This window comes from Crocodylus siamensis, chromosome 8 (genome assembly GCF_052110815.1).
Source record: "Crocodylus siamensis isolate JL-2025a chromosome 8, ASM5211081v1, whole genome shotgun sequence".
Lineage (NCBI taxonomy): Eukaryota > Metazoa > Chordata > Crocodylia > Crocodylidae > Crocodylus > Crocodylus siamensis.
Window position 1 is genome coordinate 68,615,810 of NC_143402.1, and position 26,223 is coordinate 68,642,032.

Consider the following 26,223-nt stretch of genomic DNA (forward strand, 5'->3'; position numbering starts at 1 on the left):
CAAGAGGGCAGGTTGAACTCATGGGAGTCTCTAACGGTCTCTAAGGCTTTCGATTGTCCCCCTCACAGAATTAATTTGTCTGGCAAGCCCATGAGGGGCCAAATCTCGGTCCTAGACTGTCTTCATGGCTGCTTGAGATGTACAGGGAACTGCTGCTCCTGGTTGTACGCACCTCCTGCAAAACCCAAGACTGAGTGAACACCGTGCATGTGGCAAAAAACTCACTAACCTGCTCAAAACAGTTTTCCTGCTGCAAAGCTATCCTTGTCTCCACCCCGAACATCTTTCCCCAGTCGCCTGGTGCACACTCCATGGGCCCCATACTCCTCTGCTCTCTGGGAAGACAAAAGTAAATGCCAGTGTCAGGAACCAAGGTGGAAGTTTCTGTATGCCTTGCTGTTTAAGTATTTCTGATGCGTTTGTTGCCATAGTGTTCAGGCTGTCATGCGGAAATGTGGTTCAGGCCATAAGGCCAGGCCAAGCATAACCTACCAGTGAACAAAGGTTGCCTAAAATGAGGAGGGAAGTTCTGTGAATTTTCACTCAAGAAACAGAACATGGGACTATTGCCCCACAAACGATCCATCCAGACCACAGTCACTAGAGCTAGCGCAGGACAGAGTGCCCCTCCACACCACAAGATCTGCAGCAATATCCCCTAGTTCTTGACCCACTGGTGTGGGGGGCCAGGATATCCATGCCAAGGCCCTGCCATTGTGAGCTACTACCTATTTTCCTTCTGTAACATGGCTCCTTTAGGAACTGTATTTTGCATTCTGCCACCCTGCATACCACCAGCTTTGACTTTCCCCTCTCCAATATTGTGGAAGAGGTGGAGTAGGTTCACAAGTAAGTAAATGCTACCAAGACTAGTGGCAGATGGAGCACCCCACAGGTCCTGCCTTAAGAGAGCAGGGGGAGGATACTGCTTAGGACAGTCCAACCCACATCTTCTTGGCCATGTCCCCTCTGAACCCCTATGGCTCCCAGAGGCGTGCCGCTCAGGAGAAGCTGTTGCAGCAGCTCAGGCTTCCCTCCGCCTGTTACAAGCCTCCTAGTTAGTCTTGGCCATTATCCAGGCCCATTTCATCCTTGCTGTGTATGAAAGCAATGGGGATGATTCAGCCTCTTTGACTAGTCACGGTACTCTCTGGGCTTTTAATCCCAATCATGGATCATTTCAGATGCAATTTGCAGTGTGTTTCAAGTACAAAAGCAGAAGAGACAGCCTGCTGCAAAAGGAGTGGGGCACCAAGTGGCCGAGGCTAGTCTGTGCTCCCCTCTTCTCATGGAGCACTGCCCTTGTCTCATGTCGAGCTTACAGTAAAGAGGAAAGTTCAAAGAGCTGTCACTCCAGGCAGCTCATGCCAACAAGAAGCAGAAATGAGAAGGAGCCCAGGAATTTGTGCCAAGCGGAGACCTGGCCCGTTGTGGATGAGCTCAAATCCACTTTCCTCTCTCTCACTGTCGTCTAACAACTCCATGCCACTTCTGCTTCAAACACTTGAGAGCAATGAGTTGCTAAATATTTAATTTCCATTCTTACCACCCAGAGGGAAACTGAGCAGCTGGGTCAGGGTTGTAAGGAGCCTTCTGCTTCTAAGTCACCCGTCTGTATCCGCAGGGGCTGACTTCCTACAGTTAAGAGATTTTAAAAGCAATGCAGCTGAAGCTGGGGTGGGATGCAATTTGACAAAGCCCTCTTGGGAGAGACAGGTTGGGAGCCTATGTTACCTCAAATCGGAGGGGCTGTCCCTTTATAATAAGGAGACTTGACACATGTATCGCTGATATTATGAAATGTTATAGTGCCAGAGTTAGTAGCAGTGGTTGTACTGGACAGAGTCTGTTGTCATATCTAACATAACGGAGGTGAGCGCATGTCTTCTTAGCCATGTGTCTCCACGAGACATCTCACATCTGTAAGAGCCGCCTCTATCCTATTGCCCCAGTTAAAGACAGCCCTGGAGACGAGGGGAAACTCGGACGTCTCAGGCATTCAGAGGGATGCGATCCGGCTGCCGGCCAGGTCACTGCGGGAGCTCCGGTGCCCCCCCGGGAAGACTCTGTGTTGACAGCGAACCCCACCGCGCTGAACACAAGGTGACAGGGTAATCAATAGACCACAAAGGGTGCATGTACTGATGCCACAGCAGCGGTTCTCAGCTTTTTTGGACTCAAGGCACCTTTCACTGGCCTTGAGGCATCTCCGTAACTTTTGCGGCCCCCGATTTCAGTAACAAAGTTATATGCTACTGCGCTTCCCTCCTCGCAGAGGGGCCGGGCGGGGGCTTGTTGAGGCGGCGAGAAGCCTGAACCTGCATTTATCTCCTTCACTTATCCGATAATCTCCTTACACTTCTCCTCACACCCTTCATAGGCTCTGAGCGTCGCGGTGCTGAGTTAGGAGCCTCCAGCCCAGGCCTGTGTCTCTCTCTTGCCGAGGGCCCCCAAGGGTGGGGGCGGCACGGGAAGCAGGAGGTTGCCCTCCTGCAGCGGGATGGCACCCCACTGCAGGCCTACACGGGGCTGGGGGGTCTCGTCCCGGGTTTCAGTGACGCTCTCGCTCTCGCGGGTCTCCGGAGGGCACGGGGCAGGCCCTTGGGGTTAGGGTTAGGCTCGTCTCTTCGGGGAGAGCTTATGGGGGGGCATCAAGCTCGACTGGCACCTGCCTGCGCCCGGCTCGAGGAGGGGACCTGTGCCACAAGGAGCTCGGGGGCGCCCACGGGGCAGGGGCTGCATCCCCTGCACGGGGGCTCTGGGGCAGGACCAGGCCCGGGGCGGGGGAGGAGGAGGAAGGCCATCTCTTGCACGAGCCCAACTAGATGTTTGCAACAAAAAGTCTTTAATTGCAAATTCCTGCAGACCCGCAGCCCGGGCGCGGGAGGGGCGGGGCAGCCGCGCACCAGCCGAGGCGAGGCCGCCCCGGCCGGTGACGGCCCCTGGCCCCGCCCCCGGCGGCGCATGCGCAGGCCGGCGGTCCGCAGGGCTGAGGCGCGCCGCCCCCGCGGGCCGGGCCGGGCCGGGCGCGAAGATGGTGTCGGGCGCGCGGGGGCAGCGGCTGGCGCGGCGCTACCGGCTGGCGGCGGCGGCGGCGCTGGCCATCCTGCTCGTGCAGGGCCTGGTGGTCTGGAGCTTCAGCGGCCTGGAGGAGGACGAGCAGGGCGAGGTGGGGCCGCGGGGCGCCTGGGGGGAAGGCAGGGCTGGGGGTGCGTATGTGCGGGGGCCGTGCAAGGTTGGAGGGCACAGGCAGGGATGGGGGGGTGCATGTCTGCAAGACGCATGCAGAGCTGGGGGGTGCATATGTGTGGGGGTATGCGAGAATGCGGGGGGCATATGGGGGCACATGAAGGGGTGGGGGGTGCCTATGTGCAGGGTGCATGCAGGGCATACGCGGGGGGACACGCAAGGCTGGGGGGTACATGTTTGGGGTGCACGCAGGGCTGGGGGAGTGCATGCAGGAATGGGGGGGTGCATCTGTGGGGTGCATTCAGGGCATATGGGGGGCACATGCAGGGCTGGGAGGTGCCTCCAGGAGCGGGGTGCATGCTGGCGGGGCACTCAGGAGAGTGGGGGCTGCCTGGGCACTTACAGCCATCGCATGGCTGGGGGATGTCCAGGCTCTGCTGCCCCCAGGGTGGGTGTCCAGCCCGACGCAGGCTGGCGGGGCAGCCTCCCCTCTCCGAACCGCTCAGCACCTGGCAGTGCCCCCTGCTTTGCACCAAGGGAAGCTGAGGCAGGGGCAGACGAAGTGGTTCCCCCAAGGTGACACCCCAGAGGCAGCTCTGCGGCGGGGCCGTGCTCCGGCTCCTGACCGCCAGGTAGCACGAGTCACCTGCAGGCGTCACATGTGCTTTGGGGGCATGCAGGCCTGGGCCATGCAGCCTCGAGGCCACATCTGCGCCTGGCAGCCAGGCACCCAGTGTGGTCCCCACATCTGTGCAGGCTGGGACAAGCGGTTTCCCATTGCACGGGTCTCGCTCTTCTGTGTAAGGGCCGGATGGTGCTCGGTCAAGGCTGGAGCGTGTTCAGCCAGGGTGGCCGTGGGGAAGGGCTTCTCCTGCTGTCTGTGCTGATGCTGCCGGTCAGAGAGGGCCCAGGACTGTGCCTGTCAACTCAGATCCTTGGGCAAGTGGTGGTGCATGGGGGAAGGGGGCCTGTGTGCTGGCGGGAGCTGGGCTGGGGAGTCCACTCGTGCACTGAGGAAGAGTGGGTAGGTGCATCATACTGTCATAGCTGTGAGGGATGTGGTTACATCTGGTTCCCCTGTTTCCGGGGGGGGTGGCTTTTGTACTTTGTCTGGCTAGGGGCAGTCGGGTTTGCCGGGGCTCAGCTGCCTCTCCCAGGCCTAGCAAAAGCTTTACCTTCAGCATTTTGTGGAAGAAAAGTTGCCAGCTCTGAGAGGTTTCCTAGGAAGAGAAGGGAGGAGACTGTGTGTGGTCTCAGATCACCCCCTCCACAGTCTGCCAGTGAATCGTGCTGTCAACTCGACTGACGTGGTGGGCAGGCAGCGAGACCCCTCGTGGGCCGCACTTACCGGGCGGTATTGATGGCACCACGTGCCAGGGGACCGAGTAGCTTCTGAAGTCTTCTGACTCAGAAAGGCTCCACTTAAGGTATGGAATAAATGTTAGTGGAGGGGAGGAGAAATGCCTGTGATGCTTAGGAGGTGGGTGACGAGGGAGAGGAGGGAACCGAGGAGCCAGGAGATCCTGAGCTCCAGTCCTGGCTGTACTTCTGGTTCTCTCGCTCCTGTGACCTTGAGTGAGTGACTTGACCATCTGTGAAATGGGAATGTTACAAACCCAGCTCAAAGGGGAAGCGGCAAAGCTTCACTGAGTGAAGGGCTCAGAGGATTTGGGATGGAGGCCTCGACTGCTTATGTTTTCCCTGTGTCTGCCTTTGCTCAGAAAGGAACGCGTAGGCTGTGTTCCCCCTGGAGGCCCTGCCTTTTGGCTGGAACTTCCTCGCACGATTTACCCGTACCTCCCAAGATTGTGCTGGGAAGTTGGCAGGTTTCACTGATGCCTCTGGGCATCTTGCATGCAGATGGGAGGAGAAATTAGCCCATTGGTCTCATTGTCCCCTCCTGCCTGGCGTGAACATGAGCTGAGGGTAGGAGTGATCTGACTGAGAGCAGGAAAGAGCCGCCCTGGGCCGTTGCTGAAAGCCAGGACCTGTTGGGACGTCCCAGGAGAGCTGGTTTTGCAGGGTTGTGAAAAGATGCCCCATATGGGCTCGCGTGCTGGGGTCTACAAAGCATAAGGCAGTGTCACGTAGATGCTCCAGGTAGCTCCACACTCTAGTTCTGGACCGGGAAGCAGCATGGCCATGTTAGCAGGGTGCTGTGCTTGCTCTGCAGAGCTAATTAACCTAGGCAATGGGCATAGCTATGTTAATAAAGAGTTCTTCTTGTCCAAGATTCAGCTCAAGTATCTGTGTCACTGCCTTACCCTGCATGAACAAACCCTCAAATGAGCCTTGCCCTTTCCATAGTTTCATAGTTTCTAGGGTTGGAAGGGACCTGAGCAGATCATCTAGTCCGACCCCCTGCCATGGCAGGAAAGAGTACTGGGGTCAAACAACCCCAGCAAGATGTTCATCCAGCCTCCTCTTAAACACCCCCAGGGTAGGAGCCTGCACCACTTCTCTTGGAAGCTGGTTCCAGACCCTAGCCGCCCTGACCATGAAGTAGCGCCTCCTGATATCTAACCTAAATCTCCCCTCTGCCAGCTTGTGACCGTTATTTCTGGTCGCTCCTGGCGGTGCTTGGGGGACCAGTGACTCCCCCAATGCCTGCTGGTCCCCCCTGACTAGTTTATAACAGGCCACAAGATCCCCCTCAGCCTTCTCTTTTGGTGGCTGAACAGGTTCAGGTCCCGCAGCCTCTCCTCATAGGGTCTGCCCTGTTGTCCCCTGATCATGCGAGTGGCCTCCTCTGGACCCTCTCCATGCTGTCCACATCCCTCCTGAAGTGCGGCGTCCAGAACTGGACGCAGGACTCCAGCTGCGGCCTGACCAGTGCCGCATAGAGGGGGAGGATCACCTCCCTGGACCTGCTCGAGATGCATCTGTGGATGCATGCCAAGGTGCGGTTGGCCTTCCTGACTGCTTCCCAGACTGCCGGCCCATGTTCATCTTGGAGTCAGTGATGACCCCCAGATCTTTTTCCGCCTCCGTGCTGACAAGAGGGGAGTTCCCCAACCTGTAGGTATGGTGCCGGTTGTTTCTCCCGAGGTGCATCACCTTGCACTTGTCTGTGTTGAAACCCATCCTAGTCTCGTCCGCCCACCCTTGTAACCTGTCTAGGTCCAATTGTAGCCTGTTGCATCCTTCCAGTGTGCCTACGTCCCCCGACATCTTAGTGTCATCAGCAAATTTGAACAGGGTGTTTTTTACCCCCTCGTCCAAATCACTGATGAAGATGTTGAACAGTGCGGGCCCGAGGACTGAGCCCTGCGGGACCCCACTGCCCACGTCCTTCCAGGTTGAGAAGGACCCATCCACCACCACCCTCTGGGTGCAGCCCTCCAGCCAGTTGGTGACCCATTTGACTGTGTGGGTGTCGACACCACAGCCCCCCAGTTTCTTAATGAGAACAGGGTGAGAGACGGTGTCGAAAGCCTTCCGGAAGTCCAGGAAGACGATGTCCACTGCTACCCCTGCATCTAATGATCTGGTGATCTGATCGTGAAAGGCCACCGGGTTGGTCTGACAGGACCTGCCATTGATGAGCCCGTGTTGGTTGCCCCTAAGCATGCAGTCCCCTGCTGGCCCCTCCTGGATGTGTGCCAGCATAATTTTCTCGAAGAGCTTGCCTAGGATTGAGGTAAGACTAACCGGCCTATAGTTTCCCGGGTCCTCCTTCCTGCCTTTTTTGAAGATGGGGACCACGCTGGCCCTCTTCCAGTCCTCCGGTACCTCACCAGAGCACCACGAGTGCTCGTAAAGCCGTGCCAGGGGTCCCGCAATGACCTCGGCCAGTTCCTTTAGTACTGTAGGGTGGAGATCATCCGGTCCGGCTGACTTGAATACATCCAACCCCTCCAGAAGCTCCCTAACTAAATCCTCGCTAACCCGTGGCCCAGGTGTGCCTCCCCCGGGGCCCGAGGGGGGTCCAGCAGGGAGGTGGCTGTTCTGGTCCCTACTTAGGAAGACGGAGGCAAAGAAATCATTAAACATGTTAGCTTTGCCGTCTGGTTTGACGACCAAGTTTCCCATGGCGTCCTGCAAGGGCCCCACGTTACCCGGGACCTTCTTTTTACCCCCTATGTATTTAAAAAGGGACTTCTTATTGTCCTTAATCTGGGAAGCTAGTCCCAGTTCCATCTCTGCCTTGGCCTTCCTAACTACCCCCTACATCCCCGAGCAACTGCAGAATAACCCTCCCTGGTGATGACCCCTTCTTTCCATTGGGTGTAAGCCTCCTTTTTAGCAAGGAGACATTCCCGGATGTTTTTGGAGGCTTGTGTGCTCTCCTGCTCCCTTTGATCCTCGTTGGGATTACCTTCCTTTGGGCTTGGAGAATCGTCTCCTTAAGGAGCGACCACTCTCCTTGGACACCTGGCTCCCCTCCCCCCGGGACCTCAGCGCTTCTCCAACTACCCTCCTTAGCTCATTGAAGTCTGCCCTCCTAAAATCTAGGGCCGCTGCCTTGCTGCAGGCCTTTGCCACCCTGCGCTGGATGGTGAATTCCAGCAGGCGATGATCGCTGTCGCCCAGGTGGTCGAGCACCCGCAGCCCCCGCACCAGGTCATCGCCCGTGGCCAGCACCAGGTCCAACAAGGCGTCCCCCTGGTGGGGCTGTGCACCCCCTGGGTTAGATGGAGGTCCCGCACTCTGGCCAAGAACCGATGTGAGCGGTCACACCTGGCTGACTGCTCTTCCCAGCAGATGTCCGGGAAGTTCAGGTCCCCTGTGACTACCACATCCTTAGCCTTCACTGCCTCTGTGAGCTGACCCAAGGGTTCCTGGTCAAGCTCTTCTCCCTGGTTGGGAGGTCTGTAGTAGACTCCCACTGTTAAGTCCCTTTCCCATCGACTGCCTTGTACTCTAACCCAAAGCACTTCAGAGTGCCCCTCCCCTGACTCCTTGCTAATTAACGAGGATGTGTATTCCTCCTTAATATAGAGCGCCACGCCCCCACCTCTCCTTCCTATCCTGTCCCTCCTGTACAGCCTATAGCCCTTGACATTCACCGCCCAATCATGCGTTGCGTCCCACCACGTTTCCGTAATCCCCACTATGTCCGGGCTGGTGTCAGCCAGCAGGAGGGTGAGTTCCTCCTGCTTGTTGCCCATACTACGAGCGTTTGTGTAGAGGCATTTGAGGCCTCCTGTGGGTGTGTGTACTGACCCCCTAGTCCCAGCGTTACCCTGGCCCCTCTCTCTTACCTGTTTATTCGCTTCGCTCATTGGTCTGGGCTGGGCTGTAGTTGTGGGTGCTGTTTGGTCTGGCAGTCTGATGTTTCCTCCGCCCTCATCTTCCCCCTCCCCCGACAAGCCTAGTTTAAAGCCCGCTGGAGGAGGTCCGCCAACCTAGAAGAGAACACACGCTTACCTTTAGGGGAAAGGTGGAGCCCATCCTTTCCCTTTGGCTGGGATGTCTGCACATGGCTGGAAGGATCGTTCTGCTGTCTGTTGCAGCTGCAAGACTTGGATGATGTGCAGCCTGGGCCCAAACACAAACCGGGATCTCCTGAGAGAAGACTGAGTTTCCCCTCCTTGTCATCTAGCTGCTCTTCAAGCAGCTGTTTATAGCTGCCATTCTTTTGGCAGGAAGCCTCCACTGATATGTTTCCTTCCTACTCAGCTCTTTACTGTGTCTTTTCAGAGAACGTGTCACATACATAATAGGGAGACACAGGATACAGCAAATAACAGAGCCGTCAGCTGGGGAACTGATGCACAAACCCAACAAGATGGTTGGCCTTTTGAGTCTGTCTGTGCGTTCAACCCCACCTTTCTTGCCACTTACTGACAGCAGGGCAGGCAGCACGGCTGGGAGGAAAAAGAGCCTAAAGATATTCCCAGGAAGACTTTGTGCAGACCTCATAGTGACGTGTATAAATGAGGACAGACCAATGCTCCTGCAGCATGTTGCCTCCCGAAGGGTGGGGAAAGGGGCTGCTCAACCTCTTCCTTGTCTCGGAGATGTGCCTCAGCTGGAACCTGCAGCGTAACACGCTCCAAGCCTGCTTCCCCATCTGTTGGTTTGGAGGTTGACAGGAGCAGGTCTGCTTGCTCAGAGGATGCCCAGGTCAGTCCCCAGAGCTGTGTCCCTTCCCACAGAGATGGCAGTTGCCGAGGTGCTCCATGGGCTAACATGGCCCGCCGCGTCTCCTTACTGCCTCTGTCAGCTTTTCCAGTCGGACCCAATTGCTGTCGATCACACTAGAACGCCCTCGGAGACAGGACAGACTCGTCTCTGCCTTAGGCAAGCTACTTCATCTTGCTTGGTTCAGAGCAGGAGTGAGGTTGCAGGTAGGGCAGGCTAAAGGACTCTCTAGTCATTTTGCTTTGCCCTTCAAGTGGACAGCTTCTAAAAACTTATTGCAGCTGTGCCAGTTGTTGCCAGTCCCTTCACAAGCCGGCCAGTCTCCCTTTCTTACAAATGCCCATTTTGTTTTGTCCTGCAGGCCTTCCACGCCGCATCTGCGTGGTCACTTTGCCTGTGTGCTTCTGCTGCGGTAGAAGGTCTGTGGGCTGAAAGGCAAGGGCATGCTCTGTAGCCTGTGCAGGCCTGGCTTAGTCGGGCACTACCTGCAGTGGAGATTGTCAGGGCAGTGACACCTGCCTTGACAAGCCTGACAAGCCAGCTCATTTCAAGGGAACCCCTGAGCAACTGGGGTGATGTCTAGGCTAATGACTTGGAGCCTAAAGCCCATGCAACTTATTCCCAATCCCTGTCGACCTTATTTCTGATCCTTGCTGGTATTTATCCTCCTATAGACAGTGCTTCCTTCTGGACAGTTGCACCTACTGATAGTTGGCATTCCCTCTGTTTGCCATTCTGCAGAGGTACCCTGCCTCTTGCAGTCAGACTCTGGCCTTGGATGTACGTGCATGTTTCCCTGAGAGCTTGGTAGGAGCTTTGCCTGATGGCAGAGGTTGGCTTCCTTGGTGTAGTTCAGGGTTGAACATGCAGTAGATTTTTGGAAACCTCTGAATATCCCTGTAGGTGGCGAGGAGGAGCTGTAGGGTTTGTTTGTTTGTGTGTTTGTTTTTTTGGGGGGGGGTGAAGATCTTCGTAGCTGATTCATGTACTTTTCCATTTTTCATTTTGTATGTTTAATCCTGCGCCTACCTATGTGGATTAAAACACCTCTCCAGCCTAAGCATTTCCATGGTGCGCATCACAAGGGGATCAGAAAAGCTCCCTGTAAGATGGCCTGTTCTCATTTCACATCATTAAAGCTGCTGTAGAAAGCAGGGCGGGGTGGTATCTTCTAGACTAACTCATTTAGAGTGGCATGAACTTTCATAGGCTGTCCTACCTCTCTGAACACAGCTATTGAATTCTTCCCAGAGAGCTTTAACTGTGTTAGAGACGCAGTGAGTGAGTCTACACATGCCTGTTAATGCGCAGCAACAAACTCCAGGGCTTATTGCTCCTGGGCACTTGTCTTCACATGTGCCCAGGATTGCGGGACATTGAGCCAGGGTGTGGGCTTGGGGCTGCTCCGCTGCTGCTCAGTGTGCTGTGGAGGAGCTGGCTGGGGCACGAGGGTGCTTCAGTGCAGGGCTAGCCAGCAGGCAGCTCCCCCCGCTGAAGCCCCCTCGTGCCCCAGCCAGCCGGAGCAGCGTCTACACATGTGCTGCTGCACACAGAAAAAAACCCTGCAGCAGGGCAGTGCTTGGATTTACAGGTACTATCCTGCTGCAGAGTAAATGAGTTTATTCCAGCCTAATAGTGGCTCACATGTAGATGCTAAGACGTTTACTGAATAGCTAATTACTGTGCAGTAAATGTCTTGTGTAGACCTGCCCATGTGGTCCAGTTCAGGTGTTCAGAGTCGTATGAGTTTGGGCATCCAAATCCCACACGCAACTTTGGAAAATCTCAGCATGGTTTTTTGGGTTTTTTTCAATTCTTCAGTGGCCTTTTCTCTCTACATGTATTTCATGCCCCCTACGGTGCCTGCAACCCAAATGCCACATTGGCGCAGGAAACCTGGAAAGCAGGTCCTGTGTCCGTCACCCAAATGGCGGGGAAGAAAGGCCAAAAGCCAAATTCATTTTCAAAACTGCCTTATTTAATGCATCTCAGTGACACTCATGGCTCAGGGCAGGGTTGTGTTGAGGCGGGGTTTCCGAGATGGCCAGTTCCCTCGAGCTCAAGGATACACAAGCCTCTGTTTGTAAACAGGCCTGTATGAGAATCCCTCGGCCTTTCTTGCTGGGAGGAAGGAGAGAGCAGAGCTCAGTTGTTCCCCTTGTTTTTGGCGTACTCGCATCGAGCCCTCAGAGCCCACAAGCTGCCGACTGGATAGGAAACATGCCTGCGATCTCTGCTCCAGAGCCTGCACGGCAAGCGGTCATGTGTCCGTCAACGTTCCCATCCTCCGCCAGCTCCCAGGGCTGGCTGCTACCCAGAGGCCACGTATTTCAAATCAGGCAGACCAAGAAGGGGAGGCAGAAATCAGTTGTGCTGCAGCATGGCGACGAGTATCCAGATTTGTGGCCGTCTGCTGTTATGATTTGCTTTCCAGTGGTGGCTGGAGCGTCCAAATGTGATCAGGGCCCCCGGGTGTCGGGTGCTGTCTGCCCGTACAGTCAGAGATGGGGATCTTCCAGGCAAGGCAGGCAGAGAGTCAGCAGGAAATAGAGCCCTTTATCCCTTTAACAAATCCCCTGCCCAAGAACGGCCATAGCAGAAGCACTCGCATCGTGGCCCTGCCGGGAGTAACAGATCTGCAAATTCTGCTAAATACCTGCCGTCGACAACCTCAGGCAGGACGCGAGAAGACGACGATCCCAGCAGATGATAAGAGGGGGACAAGAAAGGGCAAAAGCAATCATTATTAGCTAGCCAGTTGATGCCAAAATATTTATTTCCTTAGTCATCCCTGTTTGTCACTGCAGCATCATTTGTATCAGTCGGGCGGACAGGAAGGAAGTCCCTGGTGGGAAATTTCCTTGCAGCTCTGGATTTTGTAGGTGGCTGGGAGATACCTTGGTGACGGATGTGTTAGAAGCACGGCTGAGAGCGAGTCCTTTTGTCAGCACTCTTGCCGCACCAGCCGAGTGGGTGCTGGGGCCCGTGACGTAGGCTCCCTGCCTGTTTACGCTGCGGCAAGGTTGGCCCGGGTCTGGGTGTCTGTGCAGGGGGCTTGCCCCAGAGGTGTGGGAGGGGATAGAGAAATGATCGCTTGGCAGACTGTGGAAGTGGCTGTGTGGGGGAGGGCAGGAGCGATGCGCGGGCAGCGAGTTCTCCTGGGAACCTCGCCAAAACTTCTGCACGAGCCTTAAATACAGATTGTGGGATTGGAGTCGGTCTCCTCTGCCTCCCTTGCAGACTGGGCTGCAGGGCTTGCTTCTGGGTGGTACAGTAATTAGGGACCATTGGGTTTATTAACTGGCAGCTCAAGGAAGGACCAGGTGGCTTTTAATTATTCCTTCTATGGGGGTAGGGAGCCAGGAGTGCTCCGTGGGCCAGGGGAAGGGATGTGGGTCCTGGGAGGCGGACTGAGATGAATCAGGGGCCTTATATGAGACCTGTGCCTAAAAGCCCTGAGAGGTGTGTTGTAGGAGGACGGACAGGAGGTCTCTGCTCCCTGCTTTGTTGCCAGAATTGCATGTGAGGAACAGCTTTGCCCATCATGACTGGGCCCGGGCAAGTGGGGGCATGGCTGGCGGTGGAGACGTGCTCACAGATGCTGCTGGGAGTTGAAATCTCAGAGTAAATGCGGCAGCTTTACTCCCAGTGTCTTAAAGGGGGACAGGAAAATAGAAACCAGAGCGGATGAGACTTTTGCAAAGCCTGCTGCTCTGCCCGTGCTCCTCGCCCCTCCCCTTCCATCCCGCTGCAAGAGCCCGGGTTGCGTCCTGCTTTGCTGGCTGGTGCTCATCCTCTTCTCTCCAGGAAGCACAGGGTGAGCCTGCCAGAGACCGTGGAGCGGCTCTGCTCCTTGCTCATCCGCCTTCTCCCCACTGCGCCACTTCTATGACTTGTGTGGAGAAAACAGGTTTCTAACTCCCTGCACAGATGGGCCAGCGTGGTGACTAATGAACTGTTCTCTCTGCCCAGTCTGGGCTCCCTGTGATGTGGGCGCCAAGGGGAAGACTGGGATGGGCTAAGTCTTGCCCAAACCTCTCTGCTGCACGAGCTTTGCGGACAGAAGCCAGCTAAAAGCTGACCAGTCGGTCGGCCTCTGCTCATTGCCTTGGCACGTGATGGCTGTAGGGGGCAAGCTGGCTTGCTTGCAGAGCTGTTCAATCGAGATGCTCTTTGCTTGTAGGTGAGGTCCGCTCTAGGGACTGTGGTTTGTGCATCCAGGTCCTGCAAGCGTCAGTGTCCAAGCCTTTCCTTTGCGCCTGGGTCTCCCTCCGATTTGCTCTTCCCAGCTTCTGCACCAAGGGACGAAGTCCTTGTGATGGGCTGGTGCAGCTGCTCTCTATACTTCCTGCAGTGGCTGCCTTGCTGCGCTCCAGGTCTCTCAGAGCTCCTGTCCCAAAGCATCTGGCCTCCTTGCTGGGGCAAGGGGCATTGGGGTAATGCTTGGATCCCAAGCACTGCACTTGGGATAGCATAGGGAAGACTGGCTGAACTGCAGCAGGAGTGGCACAGTGAGCTTACTGCTCAGCCTCCATCAGCCAGACCAGAGCGAAGGATCCAGGCACAAGTTCGGTACCTGCCCAGGCCTGGCGAATGCTGGGATAGACGCTGCTGCGGAGTCAAAGCATCTTCCGGTCGTTGCAAGCACAGGCGGCACCAGCCCGCGGCTGCTGTCTGCTCCAGCCCGGGGAAGAAGGTTTGGTGGCTCCAGTCTCGGCTTGCCTGACTCGCCGGGGCTGGCGGGGCCCAGGGAAGCTGCTGACTCACCTTGTCTCTCTTGCTCTTAAGGCTTCAACTCCGTCATTTCCTCGATGTGCAGAGTGCTACCAGCTGCAGCCTTTCCCCAGCCTGCACCTTGTCCCATATATAGCCCCAGCTGCCCCCCTAAGCCCTGCACTTTCAGGCCTGCGGGTAGCTAGCTCCCACGCGTCGAGGACCCTACCAGAGCAGCTTGCCTGGCCACCGGTCCTGGTGTCCTACCTTCAGGAGCATCCCATATCTGAAAGCAAGGAGACTCCTCCAGTCTCTGCTCCACTACCCTGCTGCCGCCTTTTCTCCTGCTTTTCACCAGACCATGCCACCCAAGCTCCTTCCCCTCCCCTCTCCAGTGCCAGCTTGCTCAGATAATGAGCCAGCCTGATAGAAATAATGAGGCATAATTAATGGTTCCCTCTACTTGTGGCCCCGGCTCCTTGGCAGAGTGTGCTGTGGGGGTGCTTGAGCCAGCAGGACGTCCCAGCTCCCTGTCTGTCCTGCTCCCAAAGCAGCTTCTGGGGGTCCAAACTGCAAAAGGGAGCAAGCAGGTTAGTGCAGCATGGCTGTGCTGTATGACCTTCAGCACTGAAGCAAAGCAGCATGCCCGAGGCCAGCAGAGAGAGCAGTTGGCAGTATTGGAAAGGAAAGACACTAGCCTGTTTATCGTCACAATGCCCAAATGCCTTACTTCCCGTTCTTGGGTGCTTGGGGACATGCAATACTTGTACAGTACACAGGAAATACAGAACAGCAAGGATCAGCGATGAATAGTGTGCGGAAAAGAGTGCAGTTGTAGTTAAGGCACTGAAATCCCAGGTCTGCCCCAGACTTGTGTGTGAACTTGGGCATGTTCATTCCCATTATACAGCCAGATTAAAGAAGAAACTGCCTTATGAGAAGCAGTGGTCTTCCTAAGTGTATGTACAACGCATAGCACAATGGGGCCCTGCACTCAGATAAGACTCTTGATGGGGGTGATGGGGGTGTGTGTGCAGATACAAAACAAACATGCCAGCGTGTGTGCTTAGGGACACGGGAAACGTCCCCACTTTACAAATTCAGCACATTGGAAATATATAAGGGGGGTGCATCAGGCCTTGGGAGAACCGTTGTTCACCAGGGCTCCCCACGGGATAACAAGGTCAAACGGCCGTAAGCTCCTGGAAGGCCGATTAGACTGGACATAAGAAAAAACTTTGTTACAGTCCATGTGTCCAGGGTCCGGAACAGACTCCCCACAGAGGTGGTGCAAGCCCCTACTCTGGACTCATTCATAAGGCGTCTGGATGTTTATCTTGCTGGGATCATTTGACCCCAGCAGACTTCCTGCGAGGTCCCTTCCAGCCCCTAATGTCTATGAATCTATGAGTCTAAAAACAAAGCTGAGGGGTGTACATTGTTGTCTCTCTAGTCACTTACTGCACTGCACAGATGCTGCTAACACTGGTATATTGAGCAAGAGACTGGTTTGGGGATTTCCTGGCTTCTTTCCCCAGTTCAGTCATGGGCTTCTTGTGTGGCCTCGGAGCAGTGCTGTTGTTTTGTTGGGTATAAATGGTGCAGCATAAAAGGGAGATGGAGGTTAGGGGGGTTGTGCTTCAGTTTCCTGTGTATTCAGTAGGAATGTATGATGTTGGGTCAGTGTCTATAGGCTACGGTGGAGCAGGTTGATCACTGGTGATCATGGTACTCCTTAAGCAACTTGGTGACGCATCTGAGAAGTTAACCCTTTCCTTTGTGTCCAATCCAATGTGGAGAAGGGGCGGCAAAAGAAGGCACGGCTACCTGAGAACAGTGAGGGCTCCCGAGACTCGGACAGCTCAGCCGGGCGTCGTGGGAGTGCTGGCCGCAAGCACGGGCGATGGAAAGGCCGCCCAGAGGGTCCTGGGGTGCTGGTGACCAAGGTGGTGAGAGCCGTCACAGTGAAACACAAGCCTGGACGGAGGCTCCCTGTCATGCTGGACTCATCAAGCCGGAGGAACCTGACGGTGCTCCGTGGGGATGCCCAGCTGGCCATCTTCCAGCATGGTGACACAGGCAGTGTAGAGGGGGCCCCTCAGCCCACTGAGAACAGCTTCACGCCCAAGTGTGAGATCACAGGCAAGGATGCCCTCTCGGCACTGGCGAGAGCCAGCACCAAGCAGTGCCAGCAGGAGATAGCCAACGTGGTGTGCCTGCACCAGGCTGGGAACCTGATGCCACGCTCTGTGCCCCGGCACTGCCAGCTCTCAGGTGAGACTTGCCCCAGACTGCGAGCAGAGCTCTGAGAGAGATCCTTGCCAGTGCCCCCCACCCTCTGGTCTAGTCCTAGTCTGGAGTAAGGGAGAGCAAATCGCATCAACGATGCCTTAACTTTAATGTGTGATCAAGGGGGTGCAGGTCATCCAGTATAATCCGTGCTAGCCTCTTAACTTAAGGATCCGGCCTCTGAACAAGGTTGGTTTGTCTCTGTGGAGTCAGACTGCTGCACAATTGCAAAGGGAAATCACAAATGCAGCCCACAGTTATGTATCTTCATGGCCAGTAGGGAGCACCTTGCTCACAGCTAACATAAAGCAGCCCCCGTTCTAGCAGGCTGTGCTCTGTCCACTCAGAGCCCCCTATCAGCGCTGGAACAGGAGACGGTTGATACAGCCCATTTTCTAGAAGGGGGTGATCGCAGGGTGCTTCACATCCTACAGAGGAGCAGCATGAAGCCCTGGTTGGGCTCTCCTGGTTCATTGAGAACACTGGACTGGCAGGGCTGGGGCAGTAAGAGATCTCTCAGCCTTCCTGAAGACCTCTTACCCAAGGGAACTGGCTGCTTTCCTCCCTCTGGCTGTTGCCTAGCTGTTGGCTCAGTGTGTGACCCCTCTGTCCCCCATAGGGAAAGTCAGCCCTGTGATCCAGTGGGACGAGAGCAGAATGCAGCAGACCCCTGTGAAGAAGCCAGTGCGCATTGCATACATGCTGGTGGTTCACGGCAGGGCCATCCGCCAGCTGAAGCGGCTCATCAAGGCCGTGTATCACCAGCAGCACTTCTTCTACATCCACGTCGACAAGGTAGGCGATGGGAGGCAGTCAGGGTGGGAGTCACGCTGCAGCAGAAAGAAAAGACTGCGGGGATCATGGTTGCAGGGACATGGCAAGAGGCCACGTCTGAGGGAGGGAAGAAGCAATTGTACCAGTTGGATCCTCTGCTGGGGTCTGTCTGCTTGTTCATCGAGACTGGAGCTCTCTGTCTCCTTGCCCAGATTGCAGCTGAGCAAAGATTTTGCCAACACCGCTCTGTTCATTCCCACAACTTCCCCACGAGATGGCAATAGCTGCCAGGGGTGGTGCATTTGGGAGAAACATTCTGGGTCCATCCAATACTGGCCTGTGCACCGGGGAGGTCTGTGATGCACCTCCTCCTGCTTGTCTGTTCCCTCAGACACCTGTGTCTACCTGCCTTCATCCCAGGGGCCTCAACTCACACTCAGAAAGTTTCATGCTGCCCTCCTCAGAGCAGAGAGCTGCTCTTTCTCACCAATGATCCCTCCCTTGTAAATGGCCAACCAGCTCGTTCCTTTGAGTCCAGCTGGACAAGGGATGGGCTCACCCCTCTCCCCAGAGGGGACATTGACACTCAAACCTTCTCCTGGTTTCCTGTCTCCTAGGCACTTGACAGAGTCTAGTTGCCATGCAAAATGCTTGACTGGAGATAAAGCAGCACCCTGCCCTGTAGTTCAAAGTACTGGGGGCCAAGTGGATCAGCTCCTAGTGTGCAGAGTGGGTGTGAGACTTGCCAGTGCTGGGAGGCTACATGCTAGTTCCAGGCAGTTGCAATGTCCCAGCCTGCCGCTCTCTGCCAGCAGCACGGCTGAGAGGAGTCCGTGGTCGCCATATGGCTGCCGTGCAGATCCGGCTCCTCGTAGTGTTTCATTGCTACCCTGGCACGGGCATCAGCCCAGCCAGCGGGAAGCGTGGGGTGCTGTGGCAGCGGCCAAGGGGGCATGGGCAGGCTGCCTCGGCAGTTGTTCCTGTCTTTTTTGAGCTGCCAGAGCAGGCTGTCCACCCTGCTCTGCCCTGTCAGCCTCCTGTTCAGGCGTGCCTGTTCTTAGCTTTGATTTCTCCAAGCCCTGCACCTCCTGGTGGTGATGAGCTAGGGTCTGGTGCTGTCCCCAGTGTCCCAGTGGATTGGAGCCTGTGTGTATGAGTGGAAGGCAGCCAGGTCAGTATTTCACCAGGGTCCAGCACAAAGACTAGGCACTGAAGTGGGCAGGAAAGCCTGAGGACCAGTCAGACTGACTGGTTTCAGGGCTGGGTTCCTGGGTTCTCCTGTCTCTTCCCCTGGCTTTGCTGTGTGGCCTTGTGCAGGTTGCCCAGTCCCTGTGAGCCCTGGTTTCCCCATGGGGCAGTGGCACTCCCTGTGGGAATGGGCTCAGGTAGCAGACACTGCAGTTCTTGGAAGCACTGAGCACCTGCAACTCATTAGCAAGTGCAGTGGATGCTCGGCCCCTCCCAGATTAAGCTCAGCCTAATTCTTGGCGTCTTCTCTGTCATGGTGCTGCTAGGACTTCCTGGGGCTGGAAGCCAGTGCCCTGGGAGGCCCAACCCTGCCTGAGCTGGAGTCTCTCCTTTGTAGCGCTCTAACTACCTGCACCGTGAGGCTGTGGAGCTAGCCCAGCACTACCCCAACATCCGGGTCACACCCTGGCGCATGGTGACCATCTGGGGCGGTGCCAGCCTGCTGAAGATGTACCTGCGCAGCATGAAGGATCTGCTGGAGCTGACTGAGTGGCCCTGGGACTTCTTCATCAACCTGAGTGCCACTGACTACCCAACCAGGTCAGCCAGTTCAGCGGAGTGGGTGGGAAGGGAAGAGCCGTTCGCAGCTGTAGCCTTGGCCACTTCAGGAAGTTGATGTTCTGGCACCTGGCATGGTTGCCTGCCTAGGAGATGGCAGAGAGCATCTCTGTGGGAAGGGGGAAGAGATGGAAAGGAGGAGAGGGCAAAGGGACAAGCACAGTTGGCAGCGGCACCTGCATTCCCTGGCAAGGAGGGCCGTGCCCACTAGACTGCTTGCTGGTACTTGCACTGGGAGTCTATAGGCTGGAAGGCCTTTATCCTGCTCTATACATCCCTGGCCCTCTGGGCACTGTAGTGGGTAATGCACAGACATGCACACATGAGTACAGATGTGTGTATGCCTCCACACATGTGCAAATACATCACTTTCTCCTTGTCCCGAATAGACTTTGAACAGCAGGGAGGTCAGATTTGCATGGGATAAGGATTTGAGCCTGTGCTTATCAAACGGCTGTAGACCTTTGTCCAGTGGCTCTTTCAAACTCAGCCATGCTCAATAAGCACTTTGTGGGCAACCTCGGCTCCAGCTCCTGTGCCAGTGCTGTTAACTCTTTCCTATTTGCAGGACCAATGAGGAGCTGGTGACGTTCCTGTCCAAGTACCGGGACAAGAACTTCCTCAAGTCCCATGGCCGAGACAATGCCAGGTAACAGCTGCTCACCTCCCCCAAGGGGCTAGCACTGGCCTCAGGGATAGACATGAGGTGCAGGGAGCAGTGGGGTCAGCTCAAAGGAAAATGAGGATTAGGGCTGTTGTCCCAAGCCCTTGAAAGGCTATGGCACTCCAGCCCTACACCGTCATGTGCTTGTAATACAGCAGTGTCCATGATGGGCCACGTCCTCTGTTGTGGTAATGATGGATCATTACCACACTTGAGGGCTGGGGGCACTCCAGTGCCCTTCTCTCACTGCAGAGAGGGAAGTGCTCTCCTGGTGCTGGCCAGACTCCTCACAGTGAGTGTAAGGAGCTGTCCAGGGAGAGTGCATTCTTTACCCAGGCCATCCTCTTCCCTCCTCTCCTACAAGGTTCATTAAGAAGCAGGGCCTGGACCGCCTCTTCCACGAGTGCAACTCCCACATGTGGCGCCTGGGTGAGCGGCAGATCCCCGAGGGCATCGTTGTGGATGGCGGCTCGGACTGGTTCTCGCTGACCCGGAATTTCGTGGAGTACGTGGTGCGCACGGAGGACCAGCTGGTGTCCCAGCTGCGCCAGTTCTACACCTACACATTGCTGCCGGCCGAGGTCAGTCGAGAGGGTCCTGGCCTGGGGGGAGCTGTCTTGGGGCTGGCTTTGTAGCCAGGAATTGAGCTGCAAGTGATCTCTTTTGTGTCCATTCACAGTCTTTCTTTCACACCGTCCTGGAAAACAGCCATGCCTGTGAGACTCTGGTTGACAACAACCTGCGGGTGACCAACTGGAACCGCAAGCTGGGCTGCAAGTGCCAGTACAAGCACATCGTGGACTGGTGCGGCTGCTCCCCAAATGACTTCAAGCCCCAGGATTTCTTGCGGCTACAGGTGAAAACCTTGCTCCTGCCTCTCTTCCCTCCAGCCCCTTGATCTGCCCCTCTCCTTCTCCCCACTCCTAGGCTAGTGTCAAGATACTTCAGAGCATAGACCTGGCCGTGCCAGCTCAGGTACTAATAGCCTTGTAACCTCAGCACCCTGGAGCTCACGGCAGGCTGCAAAACCTGCCTAGAAGCTAGGCAGATGCTTGGGCTGTTGGTCCATGCTGAGCTGTGCTGGCAGTGCCCAAGCCAACCAGCCTAATGCCAGCTCAGGGGTGTCTGCATGAGCTGTGGTCACATACCTTACAGACACTTCCATTCTCCTCTCCACTGTACAAATCCAATGCTCAGTAAGCAGCTTGGCTTTCCCTTGCTATAGGCTTTGGTTTAGCAAACCCACATGTTCTCTAGGGAGAAACCCTCTTAAATATTGTGGTGCTGAACTCCCCTGACAGACACCTGCCTAGTGAGCAGGAGCCGAAGACATGCGCATGGTTAATCACCCCCTGAGGTCCCCACAGGACCCTGTGAGGAGGGCCAGGCAGCCAGTGCCCTGCTGGCCTTGTTGGGGCTCTGTTAGAGCAGACATCCTCACAGGCCGTAGGGCCCAGTGCAGTGTCTCAGTGGACCTGCTGCTGCTGCCTGCGTGTCCTTGGAAGCCAACCTGCTGTCTGTGTGTTAGGAAGAACATTGATGGACTGTTTCTTTGGAGTCTCATTTGCTTTCTGCCAGGCTCTTTGCCTTCCTCACAGCAAAGACAGACAAGTCAGCTTTCCTGCCACTTGCCTGTTGTTGGCTCTCCTGCCCCGGCAGGTGACGTGCTGCCGACCCTTTCAGAAATGTCCATGTCTTTTCAGCAACTGTCCAGACCTACGTTCTTTGCCAGGAAGTTTGAGTCGACAGTGAACCAGGAAGTGCTGGAGATCCTGGACACGCACCTCTATGGTAACTACCCACCCAACACGCCAGCCCTCAAGGCCTACTGGGAGAATGCCTACGACCGGGTGGATGGCCTGAGCGGGCTCACTGATGTCACCTTGACCTTCTACACATCCTTCTCCAGGCTGGGGCTGCAGAAAGTGACATCCGCTCAGATGCAGAAGACAGAGAAACTCTGCAGGTAGGAAGGCCTTGGGCTCTTGATCTGCGCTCAGAGGAATCAGCCCAGATCCCAGTGCCGTAAGAACATAAATCATCTCTCTCTCTCTCTCTCTCTCTCTCTCTCTAGATTTGAGCCGCGGGGCTTCCCATCCAGCGTGCACCTGTATTTCTATGACGATCGTTTCCAGGGTTACCTGGTAATGCAGGAGGTGCAGAACTCTGTGACAGGTCAGGCAGAGTCCCTGGAGATGTGGATGATGCCACGGGGGGCTCTGAAGCTGGCGGGTCATGGAGGACAATCTAACCGGTTACAGAACCTGGAGGTAGGTTCCCGGTGCCCTCCCCAGCTGAGTTCATGCCTCGCTTCCTTGACTACTCCAGCCCTCCCTCCCAAGCTCTGGAAGACGGGACTGGGGGGGCTGTCCACAGAGACTGGGGGGGAATCTGGATGTGGTGTTTCGCGCTTGGGCCATCTGCCCTCAGCAGTGCCCGAGGCCAGAAGTGGCTGAGGCTACATGTCCCTACTCAGTGGGGCAGGTGCAAATGGTCCAAGCTTGGTCCTTTGAATCCAGAATCTATTTCAGCTTCATCTGTTCATAACCTGCTGGAGGCCACAATGCAGCCCTTGGCTGCCGGGCCTGGTGAAACGTCCTCGGGATGCTGTAAAGAGGGTGGTGGTTGGTGCCTCTGCCGCCCCAGGTGGGCTGTGGCCTGGTGTGCCCCAGCCTCCTCCTGACTTCTTCCTCCCCTGGCAGGTGGGCACAGAATGGGACCCGAAGGAGAGGATCTTCCGGAACTTCGGGGGCCTGATCGGGCCTTTTGATGAGCCGGTGGCCATGCAGAAATGGTCGCGGGGGCCCAACCTCACAGCCACCGTGGTCTGGATTGACCCCACCTACATCATTGCCACGTCCTACGACATCACGGTGGATGCTGAGGCCGAGTTCACACAGTACAAACCGCCTCTCAATCGACCTTTGCGCCCTGGCGTCTGGACCATTCGCCTCCTCCAGTTCTGGGAGCCCCTGGGAGAGAACCAGTTCCTGGTGGTGCCGCAGACCTTCAACCGCAAGCAGCCCCTCAGGAAGGGTGAGGGAGGCCTCCGGGTGCCAGACATGCCCCGTTCCCCCCTCCAGCTCTCCCCCATTTCAGCTGGGCTGTCTCCCCAGTGGAGCTCACAACCCAAAGTCATTGGTCTCTGCTGGATAGTGACAAAGCAGGACCAGCTGTGCGTGGGACTCTCCCTTGGCCATTCTGGCCATCCAGCCTGCTTCACACAGGCCATCCCACAGCTGTGATATGGGTCTGAACTAGCAACCTTGAGGCAAAGCCCTCCACCGTCACCTGACAGCAGGGGTCTTAGAGCCAAACGCTCTGCTAGTGTGAATGGGAGAAGCCAGAGCTGGACGCGTTTATAGTGCAGCTCTGTGCTAAGATGACCCTTGCAAGTGGATCTAGTTGAGAAGCTTTCTATCCAAACAGTGTTTGACAGCCTGGCTCTCCACAGATGGCACCAGCCAGTCAAGGCCAGTGTTGCCATGTGTCCCTTAGCTTCCTTGTATGGTGATCAGGGAGCATCTTGTGGGAGGCAGTGGGTCCCAGCATGTCGTGCTCTGGGCCATGTAGTTAACTTGAGGAATTCACTGCCACAGGAGGTGGTGGAGGCAGATAGCATAGCCAGGTTCAGAAAGGGACTGGATAAGTTAATGATGATAAATCTGTTGATGGCCATCAGACGGATTGTTTGGAGATGTTTCCTCTGGTGGATGGTAGGGGTGGGTATTGCATAGAGATATCGGGCTCAGTGCACTCCCTCTGCAGGATTCACTTCTGCCACTGTCAGAGACAGACTGCTGGGCTAGATGGACTGTTGGTCTGACCCAGGGTGGCTCTTACCTTCTTATGAACCTGGCCTATCCAGTCTCCTCCTTTGCAGGGGTTCCCTCTATGACCTCTTCCTGTCAGGTTGGGGCAGTCTCCTGCCTCCTGTGGCCATGGGACAGGATAGTGAGACCATGTTTGCCTTGTGGAAGGGCTGTGCTGGGAGGAGGGTGTGTGGACTTCACCCACCTGCCTGCTGACCTTCTCTTCCCTCTGTGTCTGGTCCAGATGACAGCAGCTGGTTACACGCCGGTCCTCCCCGCAATGAGTACATGGAACAGAGCTTCCAGGGCCTGGGTGGGATTTTAAACCTGCCGCACTCGGACGAGGCGGAGAAGGAAGCCCTCAGGAACACGCAGCTGACAGGCAAGGCGCTGGAGGCCTGGACGGACAGCAGCATCAGCGGCTTCTGGTCAGTGGCCGACATATGTGTGAGCAGCCCCTCCGGCTGCTCCTCCCTGGAGATCTGCAGCAAAACCTCCTGGAGTTCGCTCTCCCCGGACCCCAAGTCGGAACTGGGGCCTGTCAAACCTGACGGGCGGCTGAGGTAGCAGGGGTGGCCTTGGGGCCTGGTCATTTGGAGCAAGGAGCATCTCCCATGGCAGAAGTGGGGGGAAGCCACATGGCCTGGGGGGGATTCTCTTGACTAATTCGTCCTGCAAAATTGCACCTTATCTGCCCAGGGAAACGAGAGAGAAACCTCCAGGTGGGAGAAGAACTTTCCCATTGTATTTTGGGAGAGGTGCTAAGACAGAGACCCACCTACCTCTCCCAGGAACAAGGGAGTGCCCATCACTGGGGCACACGAAGGAGCTCTGTATTTATTACTCCATGCAGTTAAGACTCAGGTTTGGGGTGGGGAAGGGCAACTGAGGGAAGGCGGGGGTGGACTAGCAGGCCTGTTGGTTCTGGGTGACCCTAACACCCCTTCCCCCCACTCCCTCCCCCCTGCTGGATCTCTACAGGATCAGGACTCCTGCTACTGATTTCCACATTCCTGAGTGATGGCTGGCAGAGGGCTCTGGGGATGGAGCTGTGTGGGGCCATAACTGGGCTGTGTGACTTTGTCCATGTACTCAAAGTGGCTGCTGGCTTGATGCCTGCATCTCATCCCCTCCCCCACCCCTTAGTTTGTATTTTTATAAATATCTCTATAAATATATAAGAAGCCAAGTGCAATAGAGACAAAGGGCCCTGTGACTGGCGGGGACTCCTTGGGTCTCCACCTCCCTGTACACTGGAACACTTCTTGCTCTCGTCGGGGTCCTGTAGAGAAGAGGGTCGATTGGGTTTCTCCCTGCGGTGGCTGCCGGGAGGTGATCTTACTATCCCCTGGCAAAGCGAGGTGGGCAGGGGTTGGAATCCAGTCTCTGGAGCAGCCAAGTGAGTGCCAAGGCTCCCCAGTGTGGGGTGGCCAACTGTGCCAAATGCTCCTGCCTGCTAGTGTTTCTCGTAGGAGGCTGGGCCTGAGGACAGGGATGGACAGCCCCAGGTTGCTGCTGTAGTGTCCAAAGGCTGAGAGGGCCCCCTTGACTCAACAGTCCCCTCTTATGCCTGCTTGAATGCAGAGGCTGCAGGAGCCAGGCACTGGGGTATAATTGTCCCACCCACAAGGCCCAGCCCTGGCTGCTGCTCAGAGTCAGTGATGCATGCCTCTGATGCAGCCCTCTCTGGTTGGGCAGTGCTCAGTACTATGTCCATTAGTCCAGACCTTGGTCTGGGAAACTGTTCCCTTCTGGGTTCCCAGGACTAGCAGTGTTGCCCCATGTGGCTTCCACAGTGAGTGGCCTGGGGTCAAGTGAGGTCTCTGCAGCCTCCCTTGCCCTTTCAGGGTTCCTGCTGGAGCAGGGAAGGGCCTCAGACCATGTCCATGTGCCCCGGTGATGGGGGTCTTCTGAGTGACCTGGTGAGGAGACGCCGCCTCTGTCCTCCGCAGTGCTGGAGGTGGGACCTGGTGCTTGGAGAATCTTCCTGAAATGGTTGCATTGTTTTCAGAGTCCCTGTTTCATGTGATTTGTCGCCATTTGAACCTTTCCACTCAGCCTCCTAACCCTAGGCTGACCTTGGCATGTGGACCCTCCAGCCTGGCTTTTTCCACGTGTCTGGTGGGGACAGTGACCCATGTATACAGTCCCAGGGGTGACCCTGCACGCACCCTATTGAACTGCAAAGGGCATGGGCAGACTCACCAGGTCACAGTATTGCCACTCAGAGCACCTGGGGGGTGGCGGGGGGGAGACTGGTCAGTGGGAATGGGTCTGAAGTTCAGGTTCAGACTCACATGGCCTGATAAGGGCGGGTGGCTCACTCACCCCAGAGTGAGGGAGTACTTGCACTTCTCTAAGGTCAGCGGCTCCCCTGGATCAGAGGGGCTGATTTGGGTTCACCTGTGGCATTAAGATCATCCTCTCCCATTGCTGATTTCAGATGGGGGCAGTCATGCTGACGGGGACACGATGTTGGAGCAGTTCTTCCCTTAGCTAGTGGACCCACAGCAGTGGGAGGCCTTAGTTCCCTTCTGGCCGCAGTGAAGGGACAGGCCAGACTTGTACCTGTGCCCTGTTCCCCTCCTCCTTAGCTGGGCCTGTGGGATGATGTTGCTTTGACTGGAGAGGGACTTGTTCCAAACTGTGCTGCATGTCCTCAAGCAACCGGGAGATAGGACATGAGTGGGAGGATCTCTGCAGGATACGGAACCTGCTCCAAAGAGGTGGTCCCGAAAGCTGTCAGGAGCATTGTGTAACGTTGTCTGAAATATGCAACACCGCCACAAATATATCTATATCTCTATGGCCCTGTGCACGTCCGTTCTTTCAGCCTTCCCCAGACAGCCGATCCGGTTCCTGCCGAGATGCGACCCGGAGCAAACCTGC

General features: G+C 56.1%; 1 protein-coding gene across 2 annotated transcripts; it reads left to right on the forward strand.

The window, feature by feature from the left end:
- Positions 1-2,949: 2,949 nt before the first annotated feature.
- Positions 2,950-26,140, forward strand: XYLT2 (xylosyltransferase 2). 2 transcript variants are annotated; one of them, XM_090061484.1, is made up of 11 exons: positions 2,950-3,169; positions 15,789-16,263; positions 16,898-17,073; positions 18,638-18,840; positions 19,427-19,507; positions 19,887-20,103; positions 20,202-20,378; positions 21,226-21,488; positions 21,597-21,792; positions 22,225-22,558; positions 23,579-26,140. In XM_090061484.1, the coding sequence occupies exons 1-11, from the start codon at positions 3,035-3,037 to the stop codon at positions 23,899-23,901; spliced, it is 2,580 nt and encodes an 859-aa protein (XP_089917610.1). In that variant the 5' UTR covers positions 2,950-3,034; the 3' UTR covers positions 23,902-26,140. The 2 variants fall into 2 exon arrangements, with proteins under 2 accessions (XP_089917610.1, XP_089917611.1); XM_090061485.1 differs by having other exon boundaries at positions 2,951-3,169; positions 15,792-16,263.
- Positions 26,141-26,223: the final 83 nt, after the last annotated feature.